Below are 23,972 nucleotides of genomic sequence, written 5' to 3'. Positions count from 1 at the left end.
CTGGAACTCACTTTGTAGACCAGGCTGGCCTCGAACTCAGAAATCCGCCTGCCTCTGCCTCCCGAGTGCTGGGATTAAAGGCGTGCGCCACCATGCCCGGCTTAGGTGTAAACAATTTAATGTTCCTAAAATTAACACCAAGGAGGTTATTATTATGTTACAAGGTTTGGGTATCCTGGCCACCAAGCAAGGTATGCTGTTTTTTCGTTTTTTGGTTTTTGTTTTCTCCAACCCATAGCAGAGACAAGCTTATTGTCTTTTGAAAATCATGGTTATGAGCATCTCAAGTCTGTTTGTCCCAAGTCTGAAAAAGTCTGAGGCTTAGCCACCACCACCATTAGACCCCAGGCTGTTGGGTGGGACTATATTCCATAGCTCCTCAGGTCTCTTGCAAAGGCTGGGAGAGTGGGTACCACCAGATCTAAAACCAAAAAATTTATCCAAGTTGGTCTGAAGTCCCTATGTCCAGTGTTTTGGAACCAAGCTCTCCTGCTCCCCTTCATCACTGCAGCGCAGCCTCAGCAGCTGAGCACCTCCGCACACTCAGCCCTAGGTGCTGCCTAGCCCCACCCCCACCCCACCTGCATCCCATCCCATCCTGTGAGGCCCAGGGAAGAGCAGCAACACTGATGGTGAGGGAGCAGCCTGCTACTCTAAATCCACCCCCTTCCCACAGCCACGTGGCTGCACATCAGCCAGTGGCAGGAAAGATATAAACAGCACGTGGCTGGCCACCATCTCATTTATGGGATAAAGAAGGTGGAATCATGGCTTTAGCACCATCTTGATTAAGGATAGCCACATGGCTGGCAGCCACCTCTGTTACAGGTTGGAAAAGAAAAAAGCTGAGGAGCTGAGCCTTCCCTGCCTCAGAAGCTCTTCCATATACAATGTAGACATTTTGGTCTCTTCTCTCTGCATGAGTGCTTTCTCTTTGTCTTCTCAGCTACTCTGTCTCTCCAACCTACATGGCAACGGACCCCCACCTGTGTGGTTGGTAAACTTGCTCGAGAGCTGCTTCCTGACAAACCTGCCTTTCTATACTTTAATCTGTCTGGAATTGGCTCATTTCACTGGTGGAGAAAAACTTATCACTAGGCACTTCAGGAGCCACATGTCAGCACAGAATGATCAAAACATCCCAAGCAGGACTATTACCAGACCTGATACAAGGTGAGTGCACCAAACCTACCGGTTTTGAGACAAAGGCTAAAATGGCTGGACTGGGACATCCCTGTCTTTCTCTTTTGGCCAGGAGCGCATGCTTTCAAAACCCCTTGAAGATAGCTCTCAGAAAACACTGGGCAAAGCTGATGCCTCATCCCGGATATGGACCATATTTCACAGTGAGGATACATGGAGTCAGGAGTACAAGAAGCTCAAGGATGCTCCAGGGCAGAGGCCAGGAGGTCCTGATGCAACGACCATCCTGATGACAAAGTGCCCAGCAAAAGCAACTTAGGGAGCATGGTGAAGTTTACTAGGGCTCACAGATGAAGGGTGCCGTCCATCATAATGGAGAAGACACTGCTGCAGGAGGTGAGGAAGCTGGTCACATGGCATCCGGTCAGGAAGCTGAGAGAGATAATCTCACTTTTTTCCTTTTTCATTCAATCTTGGCCAGCTCAAGGAGTCCTGCTGACCACCCTTAGCGTGGGGCTTCCCAGCTCAATTAACTTAACCAAGAAACTCTCTCAAAGACATTGCCTAGAGATTCTCCTAGAGGGACTTGTCTCCTAGATGACCCTAGATCCTGTTAATGATCAATATTTACCATCACGAGTCTACTCCTTGTCTGCCCGGCATCCAGACACTTTTAAGCTATACCCTTCATCCTCCTGTCCCTGTAGGTTTATAACTGTCCATAATGTGAAATGAATTTATTCCAGCTCTAAATGCCCCCATGGTATCTAACAGTTCCAAAACTCTTTAAAAGTTTAAGTCTCACCTGAGACAATCTATTAACTGTGAACTCTTATAACATGAGAGAGATATGCTTGCAATATACAATGGCATACTGTAAACATTCTCACTACAAATGGGAGGGATGGGAACATACCAAGGAACAATCAGATCAAGATGAGTCTAAAAGCCAGTTGGGGAAACACCCAACCCTGTGGCCCCGTGTAGAGCGCCTGAGACTCAGTCCAACAGTGGCTGCCCACCTCCATCCTTGCTGCCTGCAGCACAGTCTCTTTCATGGTTCATCTCCACTCTATGCTTTCAGCTTCCCTCAGCTCATATGGTCCTGGCATCTCCAACACCCTGGGATCTCTACAGAAGCTCAGGCTTCACACAGTTGTCTCTCAAGGCTTCCTTGCAAGTGAGGTCACACACTCCCTGACCTCAGCAGCCTCCTGGATCCTTGGTACAAGGCTCTATGACCTTCAGTCTCATCTTTCCTTAGTACAAACCAGTGCCACATGGATGATAAGACCAAGTTCTCCTACCCAAGTACTAAACAGACCAGGCTCTGTTTAACTTCCAAGATGAGATGAGAGGCATTCAGGGTGTGGCCACAGTCCATAAAGCCTAGTTATATAGCCAATATAAGATGTGTCTTGATTCACAGCTGTGGTGGCCTCTGTATGTTTGATTTGGATACTTTCAGCTTAGGCTCTCTCAATCAATCTCTCAATCTTGTATATTTACAAGATTGAAGCCTCAGGACTTGTTTCATCTGGCTGCTGTTTCCTTGCCCTTGGCAGGGTCAGTGTTTGAGTCCAGATTCTTGGCTCTAGAGCCTGTGCTCCTACACAGCTCCTACAGTTGCATGCCTGCCATTGGATAGGATGGAATCAAATCAGACCTCCTTCATAGCCTTGAGCCAAGGAAAAGGGCTGGAAGACAATGCAAGAGAAATCCTCAGAGAGGGGAAGTTTTCATTTAATACACAAACCCCTCAAAGGCACAGAGGAATGGACTCCAAACCTCTTCTGCAGTTGGATGACACTGTCCACAACAGGAAGGACAAATGACTGAGACAAAAGAACACCTCGCTGACCGCAAAGCCACAGAGACCTAGAAGTAACCCAGCAGAAAGTGAAAGGCAGCCTGGATGAGTGGCTGTCCAAAGATGAGAAAATAATTCAATACGGAAATAAAATGAAGAGACATTCTGCCTCCTTGATGATGGGAAACTCACAGGGCAGCAAGACAGAGCTGGTGGATAGCATGGTAGGAAACATGAGCCTGTGACATGCCAGCATCCCCATCGTCATTGTCATTGTCATCAGGAGTATCATGGAGGTCTCCTCACCCCATTTCAGAGGCAGCCTGGGCAAGGTTGGTTAGTTTTTCCTTATAGCCTTATTTTTAAGGTCTAATGATGCAGAGACCTGATAGAGTAACTCAGGAGTAGCTAGTAGCTCTGCCCCAGGCCACCCTGAACTCACAGCTCCCCAGGAGCCCACAGGAGTCTGCAAGGACACACTGCTGCAGGCATTCAGGTCTCTTAATAGGACTCCATTAAAAAAAAAATAAAACAAAACAAAAAACAAAACACTAGGCACAGGAGAGATGGCTTAAAAGGTAAGGGCATTTGCCACTAAGCTTGACAACTTCCTCCTTGACAGATACCTAAATAAATATAATTTTTGCGAGTGTGGTAGCACATACCTTTAATCCTAGCACTTAGAAAGCAGAGACAGGTAGAATCTCTAAAAGTTTGAGCCCAGCCTGTTTTACATAGCAAATTCCAGACCAATGAGAGCTACATAGTGAGACTCTCTCTAGACAACAAAATCAAAAGCTAGGCATATCTGCTTTTTGAAGAACCCTAAAAGAGAAGGGAATTTCTTTGTCTTCCCAGTTTGAATACAATGTAGAGAGTATCCTCCTGTGTGGCAATCACAGTTTCAATTCTGAGAGCCACAGTGGGCTCGCAGGTAGTGCCTGATCCCATCGTTAAACACTCTGCCTGGCTTCACCAGCCAGAGCAGTTCCAGGTGCTTTTCTGATCTCAGAGGGAGGCAAGGACTGCTCCACAGGAGGAGTTCCCGGGAAGGGGGGGTTTGTGCTGTTCTTGCAAGATTCCTTTTAAGAATCTAATGTGTTTAGTGCTTGTATAGGACCATCGTCTGTGGGCAGGGTATTCCCTCTGCTGGGATTCATCCTTCCACTGTTCACACAAGCATCCCATTCACTGACCTTGCAAAATGACAGGTTTAGTGGATATATCCTGTATATATACAGAGACACATGCATGCATGCATGTGTGCAGAGGTGTGTATGAAATGCGCACGCATGTTCTTGTGTATAGAATATGCACAGGTGTACACACATGGGTACATGCACATGTGTATGCATGCCTGCGTTTGTGTACAAAAAGGTGTAATGTGTGCATTTTTCCATGTGTACACATGGACAAATATATGCTTCTGTGTTCATGCACCTGCACAGGTATGTATATGTACCTGTGAATATGTACATTTTGTGTACATTTCCACATGTGTATTGCCATGGACAGATTTATACTTGTGTGGGCACATGAATATGCATCTGTAAAGCCAGACATGCATGCTTATGTGTGCCTGGATATGCATCTGCATGTGTGTGCACATGGGTGTATGAATGTTTATGTGTGTTTATGCATGCATGCCTACAGACTCCTGGGTGTCCCCACCAAGCATCTGCGTCCTAAAGGTAGCACTGCGGTGTCACTGTGGTGAGGATTCGGTGCAGCAGCCACTCTCTGCTAACGTTAACCATGGCAGGAAGTCTATCTGCTTCTCTGCACAGTTAAAATGCCAGAACTGTGGGAGCTGCCAGGCTGCAGGGTAGGTAGCTCTCCCTAGGGAAAGGAGCTTGGTGTCTATGACAGACATGGCGGCTCCCTGACACCTCCTGAAGCAAAGTGAAAGCTCAGAGTTTGAGCAGCACTGGGACTGGAGTCACCGGAAGTGACACTCAGTGGTATCTTTCTGTATCAACCAACTGGAAGGAAGAGAGGTGCCCTGGCTGTTGCAGAGAGAGAGTCAAGGGGCAAACATCACCCCTGGCACTACATCAAGGGTATGGACAAAGCTGAGTCCTGAGGACTCTCATGGCAAACGTGCCAGGGCACTCATGCGGAGGTCAGAGGGCATCTTTGTGGAGTCTCTTTGCCATGTGGTTTCTAGGGATTGAACTCAGGAAGCTGGAGTCTTGGTAAGTTTTACATTAACTTGACATACACTCATGAATCATTTGGGACTAGGAAATCTCAGTAGAGAAAACACCCTCACTACAAAGGCCTGTGGGCAAGCCTGTGGGGCATTATCTTAACTGATGATGGATAATCAATGTGGGTCATGGTGGGAGGTACTACTGATGAGTGAAGCTGGCTGAGGGAGCAAGCCAGTAAACAGTGTTCCTCCATGGCCTCTGCCTCAGTTCTTGCATCCAGGTTCTTGGCCTTCTTGGGTTCGTGCCCTGACTTTCTGCAGCGACAGACTGTTACCTGGAAGTATGAAATGGAATAGACCCTTCCCTCTTCAAGCTGTTGTTAGTCACTGTGTTCTATCACAGCATGGAAACCCTAGGACACTGGGCTTGGTGGCAAATGCTACCTCACCAGGTCCAAAGGAAGATTCAAAGGCAAGGGAGCCACAGAGGGCAAAGTCCAACACTGAGGTCTGCTTAACCACACACAGGCTCTGCCTTGTTCTCACTGGTTCTGGTTGTGCCTGGGAAGCTGGCTGCCCTTGGGAACGTGGCCTTATCTGTGTGAACACCAAGAAGACCAAAAGGAGCAATTGCAAAAGACAGCAAACCCATATGATCTAACTTCATCAACTAAAAATCTAAACTAGGTGGGTGTCTTAGCCTGGGTTTTATTGCTGCGAGGAAACACCATGATCAGAAGCAAGTTGGGGAGGAAAGGGTTTATTTGGCTTACACTTCCAGATCATAGTCCATTGCTAGAGGAAGTCAGGACAGGAGTTCAAGCAGGGCAGGAACCTGGAAGCAGGAGCTGATGCAGAGGCCATGGAGGGATGCTGCTTACTGGCTTGCTTTCCCTGGCTTGCTGAGTCTGCACTCTCGGGAATGCTGAGTAAATACCTAGGCTACATCTACAGTTGGCACTGGAATCCTGAGGACCATTCTGTCCCTTGCTCCTACCTCTGCCTCCTGGGTGGCTGCTGAGCTCCCTCCAGCTTTGGCTGTAGAGCTGTCTGACTGTTCCTCTTGCCAGCCAGGGCTGCATGTGGGCCTGGGCCACTTCCTGCTGCCCTGGAGACACTGCTGCTTAACCACAGACCCAGAGGGCAAGCCAGGCTTGTACTCTGGCTGCAGGCCAAGATCAAGTTCTGTTTCTCAGTCTTCAGGGCCCAGAGGGTCCCGAGATGGCTGGGATCCAGGCTGTTCGGAACACACAGTTCCAGGAAAGGTCTGTGCTCTGGTGGGAAGTGTACTAGAGTGGTAGAGAGGAACTCTTTGCTTTAAGTCAGCAATGTCGCCCAGGCAGTGGTGGCACATGCCTTTAATGCCAGCACTTGGAGACAGACAGGCAGATCTTTGAGTTTGAGGCCAGCTTGCTCTATAGGTATATTCAGGTATATATAGGTATATCCAAGACATCCAGGGGTACACAGAGAAACCCTGTTCTAAAAAACAACCAAAGAACTGAAACAGACAACAATGTCAAGGCCCCTCCCTCTGCCATACTGGCTGTCATCTTGGGGCTGAAAACCCCGAATCACACTCAGGTGCATAACAGAAGAGGACAATGTCTAGTGACCTAGGAGGACGTCTCTGGATCCCTACTTGTCAGCTATGATGAAGTCTGGGTATGTTAGCAGCATTGGTGCAGGGCTGATAGAGATGAGCTGGCAGACACTGTGAGACTCAAAACTCCCTTGAGAAAAGTACTTCGCATTTTCCAGCACCTATAAAACAGAGATACATCCAAGGCAGGGCTGATCCACTCAGGACTCTCAGCTCCTACCCCCAGGCCCCTGCTAAGGCCACTGTGAACTGCCAGCTTGGTATCATGAAGGGCTCACCCCCCCACCCCCACTGCCGCCTTAACACCAGCCCTACAGTCCTGGCAGCAGCTCTGCCTGAAGGTTTGAGAGCAGATCTGTGCAGGGACAGAAGTCAGGCTCAGATTTGGGGGCGGGGAGGGGGCAGGAACAGAAGACTTGTGGACAGTGCCAGGTGGAAGATGCCACTAGTCCTGGAGCTGAAGCCCAGAATGCAAGGACGCAGTGTCCCTGCTTGGACTGCAACCAGGCAGCAAATTGTGACATCAAATCACAGATATATGTGGCAGAGGGTCCCCAAACAGCAAGGTCACAGAAACCAGAGAGCCCTCCCGGGGTTACTCTGCCTGGCAGGCAGCTGTTGATTGGCTCTAGCCAGGGGCGGGCCGGGTGCTCTCTATTTCCCAAGGACACTGTCTGCTTTCAGAGCATTTGCTCCCAACCCCACATTGTCTCACCTAGGACTTCTAGGAGTGTCTCTGGCCTTTGAAGCTCCAGGTGAAAACCTGGGCCTTCACCCAGAATGGTCCTCAAAGACAGGGCAAACTGTCAGCAGTGGCAGCATCCCCCGACTCCCTTTCAGTATGCTTAGCCTCAGAAAAGCAGAGATAGGCTGGGAAAGAGGTGGGGAAGGGAGCATAGAGGACCAGGACCAGGATCAATGCCACCAATGTGCATTGTTGACCCTGGGCCCATCCACCAGTATTGCATGGCATGTGGTCACTTGGGTAGGTACTAGCTATGTGTTCTTGATGTCTAGAAGGGCTGGTTCACAGGTCACTGGAAGTCCTTCCTCACAGGAATCAATAGTCAGCAGCTGCAAAGAAATGGCCAGCAGAAAGCTACCACTGCCTAGTCTTGTAACACCTCCCTCACCCTCTTCCCAGTGGCTCTGTCTGGCAGGGGTTGCTTTTCTGTGTGGTGTACTTCTTTCTGGTCCCAGTGCTGCTACTGTTACGTGGAGATGCCTCGTGAGTCCCTCCCGACGCCTGCACCTGAGTGCTCTTTGCAGAGGATGTGAAGAAGGGGCGCTCTCTACACCTCATCTTACTTTCATCTCCAAATATATGGACAGTCTTGAGTTCTGGACTTCGGAAAGGCTGTGTTCCAGCCACTGTGGCATCCAGCACACCCCATGTGGCGCTACTAGGCTGGTCCAAATAAATGCTCCTTCCCAAGAAAGGCTGCAGAGAGTCCCGAGGATGCGAGGTCTGTCACAGGGAATCGGAGGATGTGTCCCGGATGGTGCATCCACAGGGGACCTGTGGAATTCCCACAGGAGGGCGATAACTACTAGGGGGCATGCAGACTTGGTGAGGGATAAGTCGGAAACCACAATCACCCCTCTCTTCACTTTGGCCAGAAACACTTAAGTCTTTTTTTTTTCTTCCAAGATTGGAAGTGGGGGTTAGGGGGAGGCAGCAGCAACAACAAAAAAAACTGTCCCGTCCCCGCCCCCAGGGTCTGGGCTCTTGTCCTTGAGCGCCCCCTGCTGGTTACACCTTGCACCCTAACACTGTGGGGCTTACGTGGGACACTGGGAATGGGGGGGACCTCCACATTTAAAGTGGGCAAGCATCCATGGAATTGCATGGCTACTGTGTCCTGCCAGCTTTCCCTTTCTTCCTCTCCTTCCAACAGTGCTCAGTAGGATAGAGGCCTGCACCTAGAACCCCAGTGCTCTAGGGTACTCCTGCCAGAACCTGCTAGGCTAAATGCTGTCTGGACCCCAGGTATCACAGTGACCTCTGCCAGCCCTCACTCACATGAGCACCTATCAACAGGTAGTGGAGTGGGTACAGTACCACCCTCAGGTGCTACATCCTAGTGATGCAGGGCAACATTCTGGCAGACAGGTTATTCATAAGATACCCTGAAACCTTAAATATGGACCTTAAGGGCTCCAGGAGCCTTTGCTGTCCAGTGTCTTGAAGAACCCTCTCCAAACCAACACTGTGGCAATGAGAAGTGGGGGCAGGAGAGACAAACACAGGGTACCTTGGAGATGGAAGGAGGTTGAGATGACTTCTGTTCATGCTTTTCTCCAGAGAAAAGCTACGAACCCAGTCTCTCACTGGGGGCTAGGTCAGTATACTAGAGGGATCACAAGTAGGATGACTGATTCCACTCCCATCAACCCTCCCAAAAGTCCTGTCATAGTGTTCTATCACTGTGAACAGACACCATGACCAAGGCAACTCCTATAAAAGAAAGAACTTAATCAGGACTGGCTTACAGTTTCAGAGGTTTAGTCCATTATTTATCATGGTAGGAAGCATTGCACATGCAGGCGGACACGGTCCTGGAGAAGTAGCTGAGAGTTCTACATCAGAATCTTGCAGAAAGCAGGAGCAGAGAGCCACTGGGTTTGGCTTGGGCTTTTGAAATCTCAAAGTCCACCCCCAGTGACACACTTCTTAACTCCAACAAGGCCACACCTCCCATTCCCTCTCAAGTAGTGCCACTCCAGGACTAAGCATTCAAGTCTATGAGCCTATGAGTCTATAAGCATTCTTATTCAAACCACCAGAGGCCCCGTGTCTATTTGCAGGAGGGCAGACTGGACACAGATACTTTGAGACAGAGGTACAGTTGGCTCTGCAGAGGGCTGGGGTGCTCCACAGTCCTCAGAAGAGATACAGACTGCCACTCACTGATCTGGGCTCTACATCCCCTAGTTATGCCTCACCTCCATCTGCCCAACAGCCAACTGACCCCTTTGGCAGGTTTACTACCGGGGGATCCAGACCATCACTCAGAGAGACCCTATCTGGGTCTACATCACCAACTGACTAGGGTCTAGCAGGGAGGTGGCCTTGTCGGGTGTGGTGGTTTGAATATGCTTGGCTCAGGGAGTGGCACTATGAAGGGGTGTGGACTTGGAGTAGATGTGTCAATGTGGGCGTAGGCTTTAATACCTCATCCTAGCTGCCTGGAAGTCAGTATTCTGCTAGCAGCCTTCAGATGAAGATGTAGAACCCTCAGCTCTTCCATGCCTGTCTGGATGCTGCCAGGCTTCCCACCATGATGACAACAGACTGAACCTCTGAACTGTAAGCCAGCCCCAATGAAATGTTGTCCTTTATAAGAGTTGCCTTGGTCATGGTGTCTGTTCACAGCAGTACAACCCTGACTAAGACACTGGGCCATCAGAGGTAGCAAGCTGGGAGGCATTTTGGAAGGCTTTACATAAATGAGTATATGGCAACATTCTGCCCGGAAGATCCAAGCCCAGAGTGTAGCCCGAGTAAGAGGGGAGACGGCCACTGTGAGCAGGTCCTGCTGGGTCGGTTCCCTGTGTGGAGCTGCCATGTTCCTCCTCTCTTCTTCCCCCAGACTCCACAGCGTTTTCAGAACCCAGTGTCTCTAAGCATTTCCAGCTCCATCTCAAGCCCTCACTACACCGGCAACCATGTGTCTCTGCCTGAAGTGGGAGCCCCAAGTACTGTGGCCGCCTCATCTGGCTGGGGAATGGTGGGCCTTAGCCCCAAGCCTTCAGTACAAAGAGTAAGCCCCCTGGCTCTTTCTCCACACCTCTGTCCTTAGTTGAAGGCTGTGCCTTCCTACCAAGGTTGCCTGAGCCTGTGAGCCCATGTCAGCAGTACCCTGGCTCTCATCCTGCCATGGTGTAGGAGGAGCTGAGAGTTCTACATCTTCATCTGAAGGCTGGTAGCAGAATGATTTTTTTCTGGTGCCTGGAGCAGAGCAAAGATGAAGAGAGGGACAAGACCATTCCATTTACAATGTCCAAGTATTACCTTTCTCCAGCTCACCCCAAGCCCTTCAACCATGACTCCACCCAACTGGAAGCAGAGGTAAGAGGTCCCACTATGTGTCCTTTCCTCTGTGGCACTACCTGCCCATTCTCTGCAGGTCCCCAGGAGAGGTGCGGTGATCTGTATCATCTATCCTCTGAGAAGTCCCTGCATCTCTTGCACCCATCTCTCACCACTACATGTTCCTTCAGCCCCCTCCCTGTTTCCCCTTTCCTCCCTTCTGTCATCTAGGGAATATTTGCTAAGGGACTCCTGCCAGCGAGGACTGAGCTTTTGAGGACAGGCTCCAGATGCGGGTCTCCAAACTGCTGAACGGGTTTAGATCTGGAATGCAGGTCGCTAACACTTCTGGCTGCAGGCGCTTAGGTAGGGGTTGGCAGGCCAGCTGAGTGCTTCACCAGCGAAGGCCAGGTGCTGCCTGGCTCTGGTGATCCGGCAGGGTGGGTGATAACTGTGGTTTTTGGGAAGAACATCTGCTAGAAGGAACCATCTGAGAGAGCATACCTGAACACCCTAGTGTCCTCTTGAGACTGGCCAGGGTCCCTTATACTGTGGAACAGCCTTCTTCTCCCAACTAGGTTGTGAGCTTCTCGAGGGCAGGGCTGGACTCCAAATAGCCCTGTAGTCTGCTCCAAAGAGCTGTAGGCAGAGTCATCTTGGGTGGGAACGAACAAATGCTTGGCAAAAAGAGAAAGCGGAGGCCTGGGCATCCCACTGGCCATGGCCCTAGAAATCCACTAGAGACGGGTTATGTGGAACTGTGTTGCTACTTTCTGGCAAAGGGGTCAGAAACAGAGCTGCAAGCTATCACGTGGGCTGTGATCAGGTCACGTGGCCTGAAGGTCTGCACGTGAAGCAGGGAGTCAAACACGAGAAGGGGCGGGGCAAGCCCAGCACGAAGTGGGCAGGCGGGGCGGGGGGCGGGGAGTGAGACGCTTGCATAAGAGTGGGCACCCAGGTGCTGGTTGGATGCAGAGCTCCTGGGGTAGGCACAGTGTGGGTGAGAGGGCGGGCTGGTGGACCTAGCTAAGGGCTATCTGCGGCTTCTGGCTTGTTGCTTCCCTCAAACTTCGTGCCAATGGCGTCCGGTGGCCACGAGCGGGCCACTGAGGATTACGGAGTCTCCGGCATTATGGGATGCAGGTAAAATTTGGGTTGACGGGCTCTGAGAGGGTCAGGTTCCAAGACCTTTGCCAAGGGGTGACTTACATCTTCACCTTACCTGGCACAGCCAGGCAGAGCTCCCATCTTGGCGTGGAGGAGGTGGGGGAGGGGTCGTGAGCTGGCCAGGTGCTATTCCTGGATGACCCAGGCCGGTCTTCACTTCTTCCAGACGTCTACCCCAGATGCCCTAGTTCTCCATATGGGGCGCTGGTGCCTTTTGTGAGGTTCATAGGTGGTCGTGGCTCTTTTCTCTGTAGCAAGACTCCTCAGCTTGAGACTCAGGACATCTTGCAGACCCCCTCACAAAGCTCAGCTCTCTGCACGGCTCCTGTGGCTGCTGCAAACTTGGGCCCCAGTCTTCGGAGAAACGTGGTCAGCGAGAGAGAACGCAGGTGCGGGCAACCTCGGGGTGGGCAGTATGCCAATGGGGTGGAGGAGTTTAGGTCTGTGGTTTAATGTGCTTATATTCATCTGGACCAACCAGGATTAAAACCAGATTCAAAAGTAAGCTCAGCGTTGTGGAGTAGGCGGGTTGTTACTACAATTTGACTTGGATTCACCCTTTCACATACCAGAACAGAGTTGCTGCTTCAGGGCTGTGCAGTCAGCCCAGAGTTCTGGTGTGCCTCCTGGGTTCCAATGGGACAGGCTGCTGCAGGGCTGAACCTGCTGCTCAGGAGGCCTTGGAGGCTGCTCAGTGGTGGGTTCTTTTGCTATCTGGTGAGGGTAGGATTTTTGTTTTCCTTGTCTGGAAGCAGGAGGCGGATCTCGTTGAGCTGTGAGCACTTGCGGGCTCTACTGCCTCAGTTTGATGGCCGACGGGAGGACATGGCATCTGTCCTGGAGATGTCTGTGTACTTCCTCCAGCTTGCCCACAGCATGGACCCTAGCTGGGAGCAACTCTCTGTGAGTCGTAAGCAGGCGGGCCTTGTCAGGTGCTGCTAGGGGATATCCTTGTTTAAGGGCGCCATGCCCCTTGTCTTCTTGGGCTCCAGCCTTCAGCCCACTCTGCACCTCATGATACATTCAGACCATACCAGTTGGTATTCTCCTAAGGGGGCAAGAGTTGCCCGTATGTGATGCCAGTGTGTGGGAGTTTCAGGGTCTCCCTATGTCCAGTTCTGGCCAAGAGCACTCACACTCAGACGTCTACCCTTTGAGCCTAAGACTACTGCTCTAGTCTCAGTCCCATGTACACTTGTGGTGTGTGGGTGGATACAGCTTGACCCAAGAGCGGGAGATTGGGGGTGGGTGTTTGAGGAGTGAAGCTTCAGTCTAGACACGTCTTTCTTTCCCTGTGTGACTCTGAGTTTCTGGCTGGTTTGTGTGTGTTTAAACTTCAGGTTCCTCAGCCTCCCCAGGAGATGTGGCACATGTGGCAGGGTGATGTTCTGCAGGTAACCCTGGCGAATCAGGTTGCAGACAGCGAGCCAGACTCCGGTATAGCCAAAGCATCTGCTGTGGCTCGGTTAGTCTCCCTGGGGCCATCCTTGCGCCCTGGGCTCTGTCTGAGCAGTAGCATTAGCTGTGTAATAGTGTCACACACCTGTGACATCACTGCTGGTGCTCAAATGCCTTTAGATGGTCCCTTGAGAGCCTGCTGTGACACAACATTACACAGGGTGCCCTTGTCAGCAGACTTGGGGCACTGGGAAGATGGGGGAGGGTTACTTGGCTCTTCTCCTGCTGTCTGGGGCTCTGAACTCCTCAATGTCTTGTACTTTTTCAGGATACAGGACCCCCCATGCTTTGGGATGCTGGATACAGACCAGAGCCTGGCTACTGAGAGAGAGTCAGAGCTGCTGGAGAGACCTTCTTCCTGCCCTGGTCATCGCCAGAGCGCGTTGTCATTCAGTGAGCCAGGTAACCTATGACCCTGAAATGACCGTTGCTGTGGCTGAAAGGGCTAACTCCCCCATGTCTAGAATCTAGAACAGCTGGCTGTCTCACCTCTGCCTCTGCTGAAATCGGGGCAGTTGTGAGGCCTGTAGCTTTTCTAGCTGTTTTCTAGTGCATGGGGTCTTGTTCTCCAGTGGCAAGCCCTGGTCAGGAGGTACCAGTGAGTCACCAGGTGGGCTGCTTCTCATGCCAGTTTGCCCTTCTTGGATGTTTGGTCTCCCATCATTTATATTTGCCATGTCTACAAGTCTCAGCTGGCCGGCAGGGGTTCTAAGCAGCCGCATACACAGGCCTGGGGATAGTCAGCTGGTCTGAGGGAGGAAGGAGCTTGACCAAGCTCATAGGAGCAGTGCTGAGGGGACTCCTGACTGGAGCCCATGTTAGCGATCCAAGGCCTAGAGACTACTTTTCCAGGAATCTGCCCTGACACAGAGTTGGACATTCCCCTACATGGTCACCTGTTGTCAAGTACCTTTGGCTTTCATATGCACACACTGTAGGACAGTACCTGGACTAAGCCATGTGGGCTAACCTATCTTCTCCCTGTTAAGAGTCTTCCAGCTTGGGTCCTGGGCTCCCACCCTGGATCCCTCACTCATGGCAGCCAGCCACTCCCGAGGCAAGTGACATTGTTCCTGGTGGGTCACACCAGGTGGCATCCCTGGCCGGGGACCCTGAATCTTCGGGCATGCTGGCTGAGGAGGCCAACTTGGTCTTGGCATCTGTGCCTGATGCCAGGTGGGTGCTTCTGAGTATGTGTGTGTGCCTGCCTATGGCCTAGCACTAGTCTGTGCTTTTCTCCGCTTCTGGAAGCTTCTGGTCCTGACTTCTACACCACACTGAGAGGAGGCCCAGGCAGCTGGCCCAAGCCAGACTCACCATGTGGCTTTCTGATATGTGTTTCTAAAACATTTTTGTCTCCTAATTGTCTTTTGTTTGGGCTGATGGTGAAATAATTTTGTGTTTGGGGAGCACACACCAGCTGGGATGTGGGAGGCAAAGGGAGGGATGAGGCTGTGGCTGGAGAAGCCAGCACAGATCTCTGTTCAGCAGAGCCCAATGGCTATGGCCTGTGCCCTTCGGCTGCAATTTCTACACTTGGTCCTGTTGGAGTCGGCCTCCATGGACTCTGAAGGGCCTTTGCAGGATGGGGCTGTGTTTCTGTTGGTTTCGGGTGTCTAGGTGCACTTGTGGTGACTTGGGGATCTTTTCATCTCCAGGTACACCACAGGGGCAGGGTCCGATGTGGTGGATGGAGCATCCTTTCTGATGACCACCAATCCTGACTGGTGGCTGGGTGAGTGATCCTAGGCTGCCTTTCCCCACACCAGCCCTGGCTCTGGGGCCTGTGTCCAGCTAGACAGGACCAGGAGACTCTATCCAATCCCAGCTTGCTCTCTGACCCAAGGTCCCCAAATCACCTCCCCGCATCTGGCAATGTTCAGGATGACAGGCAGGGACAGAGGTAAAGTCTGACCATATGCAATGACATGAGCACATGATATGTGCAAATGGCTGTGTGAGTCCTGGGTGTTCTCAGAAATGTTCCTAGGTCAGCACCAGGACAAGTCAGGTGTTCTGCGTCTCCTCAATCTGTAGGATCCCGTGTTGAGTGAACACCTCTGTGGTTCTGGCATGGAGAACATCTCCTGAGGCATGAGAGTAGGGTCACCAGACTTGGCATCATCCTACCTCACTGGGAGGAGAGAAATGGGGGTTCACATTCTCTCACAGAGGGGCAACAGGCACCTAGAATGGACACTGTGGTCGCAGCATGGGAACCCCTACCATGCTGTGGCCAGTCTTTGGCCAGTGTCTGAGGTACATGTCTGCCTTACTGATGTTTCTTTTCTTTCCAGGGTCGGTGGAGGGCAGAGGAGGCCCAGCCCTTGCCAGGAGCAGCCCAGTGGATGGGGCAGAGCCAAGCTTCATCGGAGACCCTGAGCTTTGCTCCCAGGAGCTCCAGGCTGGTCCTGGAGAGCTGTGGGGTTTGGATTTTGGCAGCCCTGGCCTGGCCCTGAAGGATGAAGCAGACAGCATCTTCCCTGACTTTTTCCCCTGATAGCTGAGTCCCCCATAGTTTAGTTTGCTGGGGAGCTGTCCTGTGCCTGGGTGTTGGGTTTTGGGTTTGGGGAGCTGTCCTGTGCCTGGGTGTTGTATTCTGGGTTTGGGGAGCTGTCCTGTGCCTGGGTGTTGGGTTTTGGGTTTGGGGAGCTGTCCTGTGCCTGGGTGTTGTATTTTGGGTTTGGTTTGCAGCTGAGGCCTAATTTGAGGGAGGCTGGCAGGGCTGTGAGTGGAGTTTGTATTAAAGAGGAAAGTGGTTTTTCTGGCAGAAACAAAATTTCCCTGGCTTTTGAGTAATTAATCCGATTCATTGGGCACATTGCCCCAACTCCATTCAGAGCACAGGCAGCTGCCTGGATCTTTGAGCAGAGGTTCCCAGCTTGGTAGGATCGCTGAGTAACCTACTTCTGTGCCTTGTCCCAGTGCTTTCCTCCTCCTCCTCCTCCTCCCTGGGGTCAGGTGTTTGAGTTGGGTGGAGCCTTTCTGGGGACCCCAGTGTCCTCTCCCTCAGTGAAGCATATCCTGAGGGAAGGTCTGGTCCCCTATTACTGCCAGTCTCCCCTGTCCTTGGCTGCACGTGGGTTCTTGGGGACACTCTGCCTCGAGCCCACCCCCCTCCACACTGGGCTGCCGTGGGCAGACTGAAGATTGATATTGGTCTTTCTCCTGTTCTCCTGGGCACGCTGAGGGCTTGTCCTGCTGTCAACATCTGGAGACACTCCAGGTCCCTGGGACTCCCCCTCCCACACACCCCCAGTTCCTGTTCTGGGGCCAGAGCAGCCCAGCCTGATTCATCCTTGAATCAAGAACCTTGAATGTGTGATCAGAGCTCCCATCAGGCTGCCCCCACATCCAGTGGAATGTTCCATTAATTCCCATGAGTCACTGCAGACAGAAGCTCAGGAGCAGGTGGCGTGGGATTGTGAGCATTGACATCATCACACCACCCCAGGAGCTGAGAGAGGCACATGGTGGACCAGGAGGGCCTGAGTGTTGGACACTGTGGTCCAGGTGGGTGCTGAGCAGAGCTGTCCACCCCCACACCCCAGGTCCTCGCCACTACCAACTCTTGTGGTTTACAGGGCTGAAGACCTTGTTCAGAGGAGGGGGTGGCCTCCAGATTCCTGGCTGCCAGTGTGCCAAACTCACACCAGATTCCTTGAGCACAGGAAGTGTAGCCTCACTTTGGTTGTCCAATGTTTGAGCTTATGCATCAATTCCAACTGCGTGGATTCATGTCTTCTAGAAGACTGCCACGTCTGTGTGTGCATACTGTGGATGCTAAGGCAGGCAGGCATGTATGTGTGTTTGTGCACCCATATAGGTATGTATGCAGTGTGTCTGTGTGGCTTTTGCATGCCCGTGAATATTGTGTCTGTGTGTCTGCAGGCATGCATGTTAGGGTGTGTGCACATAGGCTACAGGAGGGTAGGTATTGAGGTCTTTGGAGGCAAATATCTATACCTACCCTGCTGTGTGACTGCTCCCCTGGCCTGGGACATGTCCCACAATTCACAGTTCACAACCTTAGTCTTGGCTTGCTGCTCCTTCTGGTTTTATCCGCCTAGAGGCAGGTCACGGAAGATTTAGGAGCTTGTCTTGTCTTGGTCTTACCCTTCCAGGCAGATAGGCTGAATGTGTTCAGCCATCGCTGGGGCTGCTTTCTCCCCTGGACCTCTTAAATCCTTGGTGTCTCTGCGGTCAGGTGTGGCCTCACCCATGGCACTTGGGAGTCAGGGAACTTCCCTTGTTCACAGTCATGACTTAGGTCCTACGGGGATGGAAGGAATTCCCACACAGGAATGCCAGGAGGCAGGTGGTCTCTTCTTTCTGAGCCAGTGCTAAGAATGAACCTGAGGCCCAGCCTGGCTTGTGGACAAGCAGTAAGAGATCAAGATCCTGTCTGATCAGGTGATGGGAGACCACAGGGCTTGGGACAGCAGGGGCACAGCCCCCAGAGCTCTGGGATTGAGGTCAGCTTTCTCTCAGTAGTATTCAATGCAGGAGAGTTGGCTACTTCGGACCTCACCCCTCATGGCGTAGGAAGGGCTGCCTGGCTCAGATGTGTGGCCATGGTGTCCACTCCTGTTAGGCTCTGTAGGTGTGGATGTGGTTCCTTGTGTGGCCATACTTTGACTCCCCCCCCCCAAACTATTAGTCTGGATGACAGAGGTTGCCATAGATACCTGTCTAGCTGGGTTTAGGAGACTATGCGCAGCTACCTCAGATACTCTTGATGGTTGTGGGCCTCAGCCTGTGTGGTCTGCTTCAACACTACTCCATCGTCCATTTCCTCCTGCAGAACCGTAGACTCTCTCACTTGGCTCCTCCCAGGCCCCAGAGTGTCGACCTGGCCACACTGCCTGAGAATCAGCCCCTCCCTCTGCACCATGGCCACTCTGCAGGTTTAGATGCTTGGGGGAAAGGTCCCACCTGCCTGAAAGCCGGGTTCTGGGGTGTTAATGGCCACATTTCATCCCTGCCGCTATTATCTCCCAATGCTCTGCAACTACCGTACTTGGGGACATGCAGTCTGGTGGCATGGAGCACACCGCAGTGCTGCCTTCTCTGTGCGGTTCTTCAGAGTGGTGTCTCGGGGTGGGAATCCCAGTGAGGTGGGAGGGGGCCTCACTAGCATCATAGTTTGCAGGAGGTCCAGGAATCATCCAGAGGCACTGTTCATGATCACCCTTCAGACCCCAAGTGAGGCACTCTCTGGGAACTTTCAGACTGCTGGATTCCTTTGGAATCCCCAATGGATTTGAGCAGCAGCGCCTATGTATGTGACTTCAGCCCAGCAATGATGACAGAGGCTTGGGGAGGGGCTAGGACTTCTCTGTCCATGGGCCTCAACTTGGGTTTGAAGATAGCCTGCGTGCTTTGTAGGGGAAGCTGAGCCATGTAATGCACTCAAGAGTATGGGGTTTCTTCTGTGGGCTTTTTGTAGTCATGGGCTTCAAGGATGGTTGCGGAAAGGGGATTTCTGGCAGTTAGAAGTGTACCTCATACCACTCTAAACCTCTCCAGCAACTTCACACAGCTCTGTGAAACTATACAGTTCTGCTTTCATGAAGCCCACGTTCCCTTTGTGCATTCGTGCTAAATTCATATCTGGAGCTCAGAAAGGAGGGATGGGGAAGAACAGGGTTGCCTATGCTCCTGATACAGTTGGGAGAGCCACACAGGAACAGACGTCTGAATTCTGGAAGCTCTGAATGTGTCCTTTGGCAGAGGAGTGAGGTTGTAGAGGTGTGTGTGTATACTGTGGGACATGTGCATGGAGGGGTGTGTGTGCAAGCATGTGCATGTCTCACAGGCACACATGGATATATGCATGTGCGGGTACATGTGTGCATTCTGGGCTATACTGTCCTGCCTTCTCTTGGCTGTCATATTGGGATGCAGGTATCTGAAACTGCAGATGGAGAAATGTAATTGCCGCATCCTGGTTCCAGGGCGCCAGTTGTTCCTGCCTTCAGGGGGTCATCCTCAGTGTCCTTACCTAGTGGTCCCCATGCTCTGCAGGTCCTCCCATGACTTTCAGCCAGCTAGATGTGACCCTGGGGTTGCTTGAAGAATGGTCTAGGGGCTGTGGCACTCACAGCGCTTCTCAGGTGACATTCCTGCCTGAAGGATGTCCTCCAGAGGTTAGCAGTCACAGAGTCTCAGGGAATGACACTCCTGGCTGCAGTGTGGCTTCCAGGGTGGTAGATCTCTGGATTATTTCTGGTTTTCATAGATGTGGCAGTTAGGTGATGTGGCCAACCATCAGGAAGTTTGTGGGTGTGCCTCTTTTGAAGCTTTGACTTTCATGAGCTGGGCCCTCCACATCCCTGCCTGTTGCCCCTCTTGGCTCTTCCTGATAGGTGGCTCTGGTTTGGCTCTCCCTGCTGTGGGAGGCCAGCTCTAAGTGTGGACAGTGACACTGATGCCCTCAGCTGGCCTGGCCTTCTTCGTTCAGGACTCTTGGGTCAGGCCATTGGAGCATGAATGACTGCAGTGTGGGAGGAAGGAGGTAGGACGTTATCCTGAGAGAGGCGATGGACCCACCTAAAGCACTCCACAGTCATTTCATCAGCTACCCCCTGCCAATGGCTGCACCTCAGAAGGCCCCTCCCCCAAGCTGACCAGCATGGAGGATGACAGTAACTAGCACCCTGGCACTTACCTAGAGGGGTTTCTACACCTCCAGCTCCCAAGAACAAAATCTTATGGCTGTTAGAGTCGACAGTCTGGCTGGCCCAGAACTAGCCATCCAGCACCTTGTAGCTGGAGCAGAAATGGCATTGCCAACTCTGTCCCAACGTCCTTGTCCTGAGAGCCCCAGTGTGCGTGGACTTTGGGTTTGCATCACTCTACCTACCCCCATGCTTTGTGGAAATCACAGGGCAGGAGGCAGAGAGAATCAGCAGTCAGGAGCTTTAAGGATGACAAACTTGGTTCTGCAACAGTTAGGGAGTGCAGGTGGTCAGTAAGGGGTACCTGCTCCTGAGGCAGGAGGTCAGCTAGGACCACCCACACCAGAGGCAGGAGGTCAGCTAGGGCCACCCACTTCTGAGGCAGGAGATCAGTCCACATCCTCACAGCTCATACTTGACACAGGTGATTGGCTCATGCCACCCTGCAGCACTTGATCAGCAGCAGCACCGTTTGTCTTCTAGACTGACAGGCCTGCAGGTGGCTCTTGTTTTATTCTGAATAGTGCCAGGGGTGGTGGTCTCCCTCTTCTTCTCCCCATTCCTCCCCTCCCCGTATGTGTGTGTGTGTGTGTGCAATACCACACATGTGGAGGTTAGAAGAACTCATAGGAGTTGGTTTGGAACTCAAGGTGTCAGTCTTGGCTGCAAGCTCCTTTACCCAGTGAGCCATTGTGTGGTCCCAGGCTGTTGCTTCTTTACTCCATCATCAGGATCCTTTGAAGCTTCCAACTTTCAGTTCTGTGATGCAATTTGTCTTTCCTGTTGCCTGCACTTCTGCTGTCCGTGGAGGGGAAACCTTTTACAAGCTCAGCACCACGAGTTTTCCCTCCATCGTTTTCTAAGGATTCAAAAGCATTAGCATCTACGACTAGGCGTGACTCATTTTTGACTTTGGGGATGTGGTGGACAAAAAGTCTTCCCTTCATTCTTATGTAGTGGCTTTTGAGGTCCCCTGGTATTTGTAGAGCTACCCACTAACTGATTTTGAAAGATCCTGAGAGAGAGTGAAAAATTATTTAAGCCTCTAGACCTGTGTCCAAAATAGACCTCACTAATGGCAGGGAGTAGGACTTGCCCCATTGTCCCAGGAAATGTTTGTACAGAATATTCTAACCATTCCTTAAACCCCGTTATGCAAACTTTCTAGCTTGCCAAATGCTATAGCCCAATGCCAGGTGTTTGTGGTTTTTGCCAGGTGTTTGCGTTTTTTGCCTTTATAAAGCCCTTACCCCTTGAGCTTGGGGTCGACTCCTCTACCCCTGCGTGGGATACGAGTAATCCCCAGTGCACTGATCTTTCCCAAATAAACCTCTTGCAGTTTGCATCAAGACCGTTTCTCGTGAGTGATTTGGGGTGTCCCCTCTCCTGAGTCAGAACATGGGGGAGTCCTCACGTTGTGGGACTTTCACTTGCAGAGATCCACCTGTCTCTGCCTCCCAAGTGCTGGGATTAAAGATCTGTGCCAGTACAGCCTGGCATCTACTGACTTTTTATCTAATTACTCTACCATTGTGTGTAGGGCTAGATAATAGAACCAAAGATACCAAGTCTTGATGAATAGTACTCTGAAAATGTGGCAGTGTGACTTTGTATGCAAAAAGCATCTGAAGTTGACTAAATCAGGGCTTTGAGATGATCCCCGATGGCCTGGATGGGTTCTAGATGATCTCAGAGGTATGCTTGCAGGAAGAGGCAGAAGGCTCATACTAAAACTGAGGAGTGCATACAGAAGGCTGCCTCTGCAGCATCCCCGTTATCCACACCTCACTAGTGTGGCCTGTTCATCACAGTCTGTGAGCCTACACTGGCATGTCTGAAGTGGAAGTTTCTGGAGATGTCAGGCGATGCAGACTCACGTGGTGTTCTGCTAAGGCAAGACTCGTGGTAGCAAGACTCGTGGGAGGACACGTGACAAGGAGAGTGCACGCGCCTAGCTTCCAATGCTTTGTTGGCCTTGAGTCTTCCATGATCTTCGCTTTGTTGAGAGAGGCACAGGAGAGAACTTCTCCTTGCTGGTGCTGGTCGTTCCTGCTGACTCGTGCTGATTTAGCAGAGGGCTGGCTGTTTCTGCGGGATCATGCCACCGTTTGGTATCCTGACACTACTGAGCTGGGCTGCTGGTATCCTGACAAGAAGAGATTGGAATTGCCTCAAGGAACTGCTTCTGTTCAGGTTCACACCCCCATGTCCCATTTACCACCATCTCTCCCCTACCTTTCAACAATGGCTTGAAGGGGGGTGGAAGAATTTGAAAACCCTTATTAAAAGTAGGTTTTAAAATCTAAGCCTACAGATGCCATTGTCACCCATGGCTGCTATCAGTCTTACACTTCCTGTGGGTTTCCACAGATGTGATAATGATGTACCTCTGTCCTGGTGTGTTGTCAGGCTTCAGAGATAGGGGAGGGGCTAGAGTAACTGCACAGAGGACAGGTGTGGCTGAGAGACTGGAGTATGGGTTGGGCCATGGTACAAGGAAGCAGGTCCTAGCGTAGATAAAACTCAGGTGTCCACCAGGCCTAGTGAGAGTAAACTGTTGGAGGCCAGTGCCACCTTGTGGTATCTCTTAGAACTGCAAGTATCAAAAGGGACCCTGAGCTTTCCGCAGGTCCTTCTCCACATCTCTTACACACATGTTGGCTCCTGCTGCTGCCTAGACTGTGACCAGGGGCCCCCAGCCTGCTGGACAGGCTGGTGGTCCTGGATTTCAGGCTGGGCTATTTACTGACTAAAAAATCTGGTTGGGTATCCTTGGTCCCTTGGGTGGCCAGTGTGAATATACAGGAAAGGACAGGAGTTCTGGGTTCCAAAGTCTCCTGACTTCATCACATAGGCCAACAGCCTTTGTGTCTGATAAAAAAAAAAAAGAGTTCTTTCTAAGAACACAGCAGATGCTGCACCCCCACATCTGCTGGCTGCATTTGGGGGTTCTCCTGCAGCCTATGTGCAGACAGAGTTCAGGGCGCAAGCTGATAGCCTGGCTTGTGGCCTGTATCACTACCTAAGATGGCCACCCAGACATCACAGTACTTAGGGGAGTCACCCCTGCTGGGCACACCCACATGAGCGTACACAGCTCCAGGCTGAGACAGTGCCACCCCAGGGGTCCTGCCAGCTGGGAATACTGAGGTGTTCTGCATCTTTGCCACCACCCTTTCATGTTGATCACCTCGGTAAGACGCATGATGCGCCACCTCCCTCACCCCACTCTTATTGAGCCTGCCCTTTCAGCCCCTGCTGAAACTTTCTGCCTTCTCTCCTCTAACAGCTCCATCTCCAGTTTCCCAGAGGCCTTTCCTGTGCCACAGAACAACACCTGGCCCAGCATCAGCAGAAGGGGCAACATCTTGCTGTTCCTGGTTCTGGGGACACTTGGGATTTACTGACCCAAGGATGCTGCCTGTGATTGCTTTTCTTGATCGTTCACTTGACCACACCAGGAATTAAGTAAAACACCTACAAGGGATCTCTCCTTTTGTTTGTTTCTTTTGTTGTTGTTTTTCAAAACAAGGCTTCTCTGTATAGTTCTGGTTGTCCTAGAACTCACTCTGTAGACTGAGCTGTCCTTGAACCCACACCTGCCTCTGCCTCCCCAGTCCTGGGATTAAAGGTGCGTACCACCACCACCCAGCTGAGGGATTTTTTTTTCTTAAATCATTTGAAGTGGGAAGATCTTTTTCTATTTGTTTGTTTGTTTGTTTGTTTTTCTGAGCCAGGTTTTCTCTGTGTAGCCCTGGCTGTCCTGGAACTCACTCTGTAGACCAGGCTGGCCTCAAACTCAGAAATCTGCCTGCCTCTGCCTCCCAAGTGCTGGGATTAAAGGTGCCTGCACAACCATCATCTGATGGGAAAACTCACTTTTAATCCAGATCTTTTGAGGTGAGAAGATCCACCTTTAATCCAGG

At 51.5% G+C, this 23,972-nt stretch overlaps 1 protein-coding gene across 1 annotated transcript; it reads left to right on the top strand.

Moving 5' to 3' along the window:
* The first annotated feature begins 11,726 nt into the window (after positions 1-11,726).
* Sohlh1 (spermatogenesis and oogenesis specific basic helix-loop-helix 1) lies at positions 11,727-16,109 on the top strand. Its single transcript, XM_021156832.1, has 8 exons — positions 11,727-11,884; positions 12,163-12,297; positions 12,664-12,811; positions 13,249-13,373; positions 13,635-13,768; positions 14,356-14,542; positions 15,025-15,101; positions 15,664-16,109. The coding sequence occupies exons 1-8, from the start codon at positions 11,820-11,822 to the stop codon at positions 15,864-15,866; spliced, it is 1,074 nt and encodes a 357-aa protein (XP_021012491.1). The 5' UTR covers positions 11,727-11,819; the 3' UTR covers positions 15,867-16,109.
* The last annotated feature ends 7,863 nt before the right edge of the window (positions 16,110-23,972 follow it).

This window comes from Mus caroli, chromosome 2 (genome assembly GCF_900094665.2).
Source record: "Mus caroli chromosome 2, CAROLI_EIJ_v1.1, whole genome shotgun sequence".
In the NCBI taxonomy this organism is placed as follows: Eukaryota; Metazoa; Chordata; class Mammalia; order Rodentia; family Muridae; genus Mus; species Mus caroli.
Note: the sequence above shows the minus strand (reverse complement) of the source record. Positions and strands in the feature narration are given on the sequence as shown.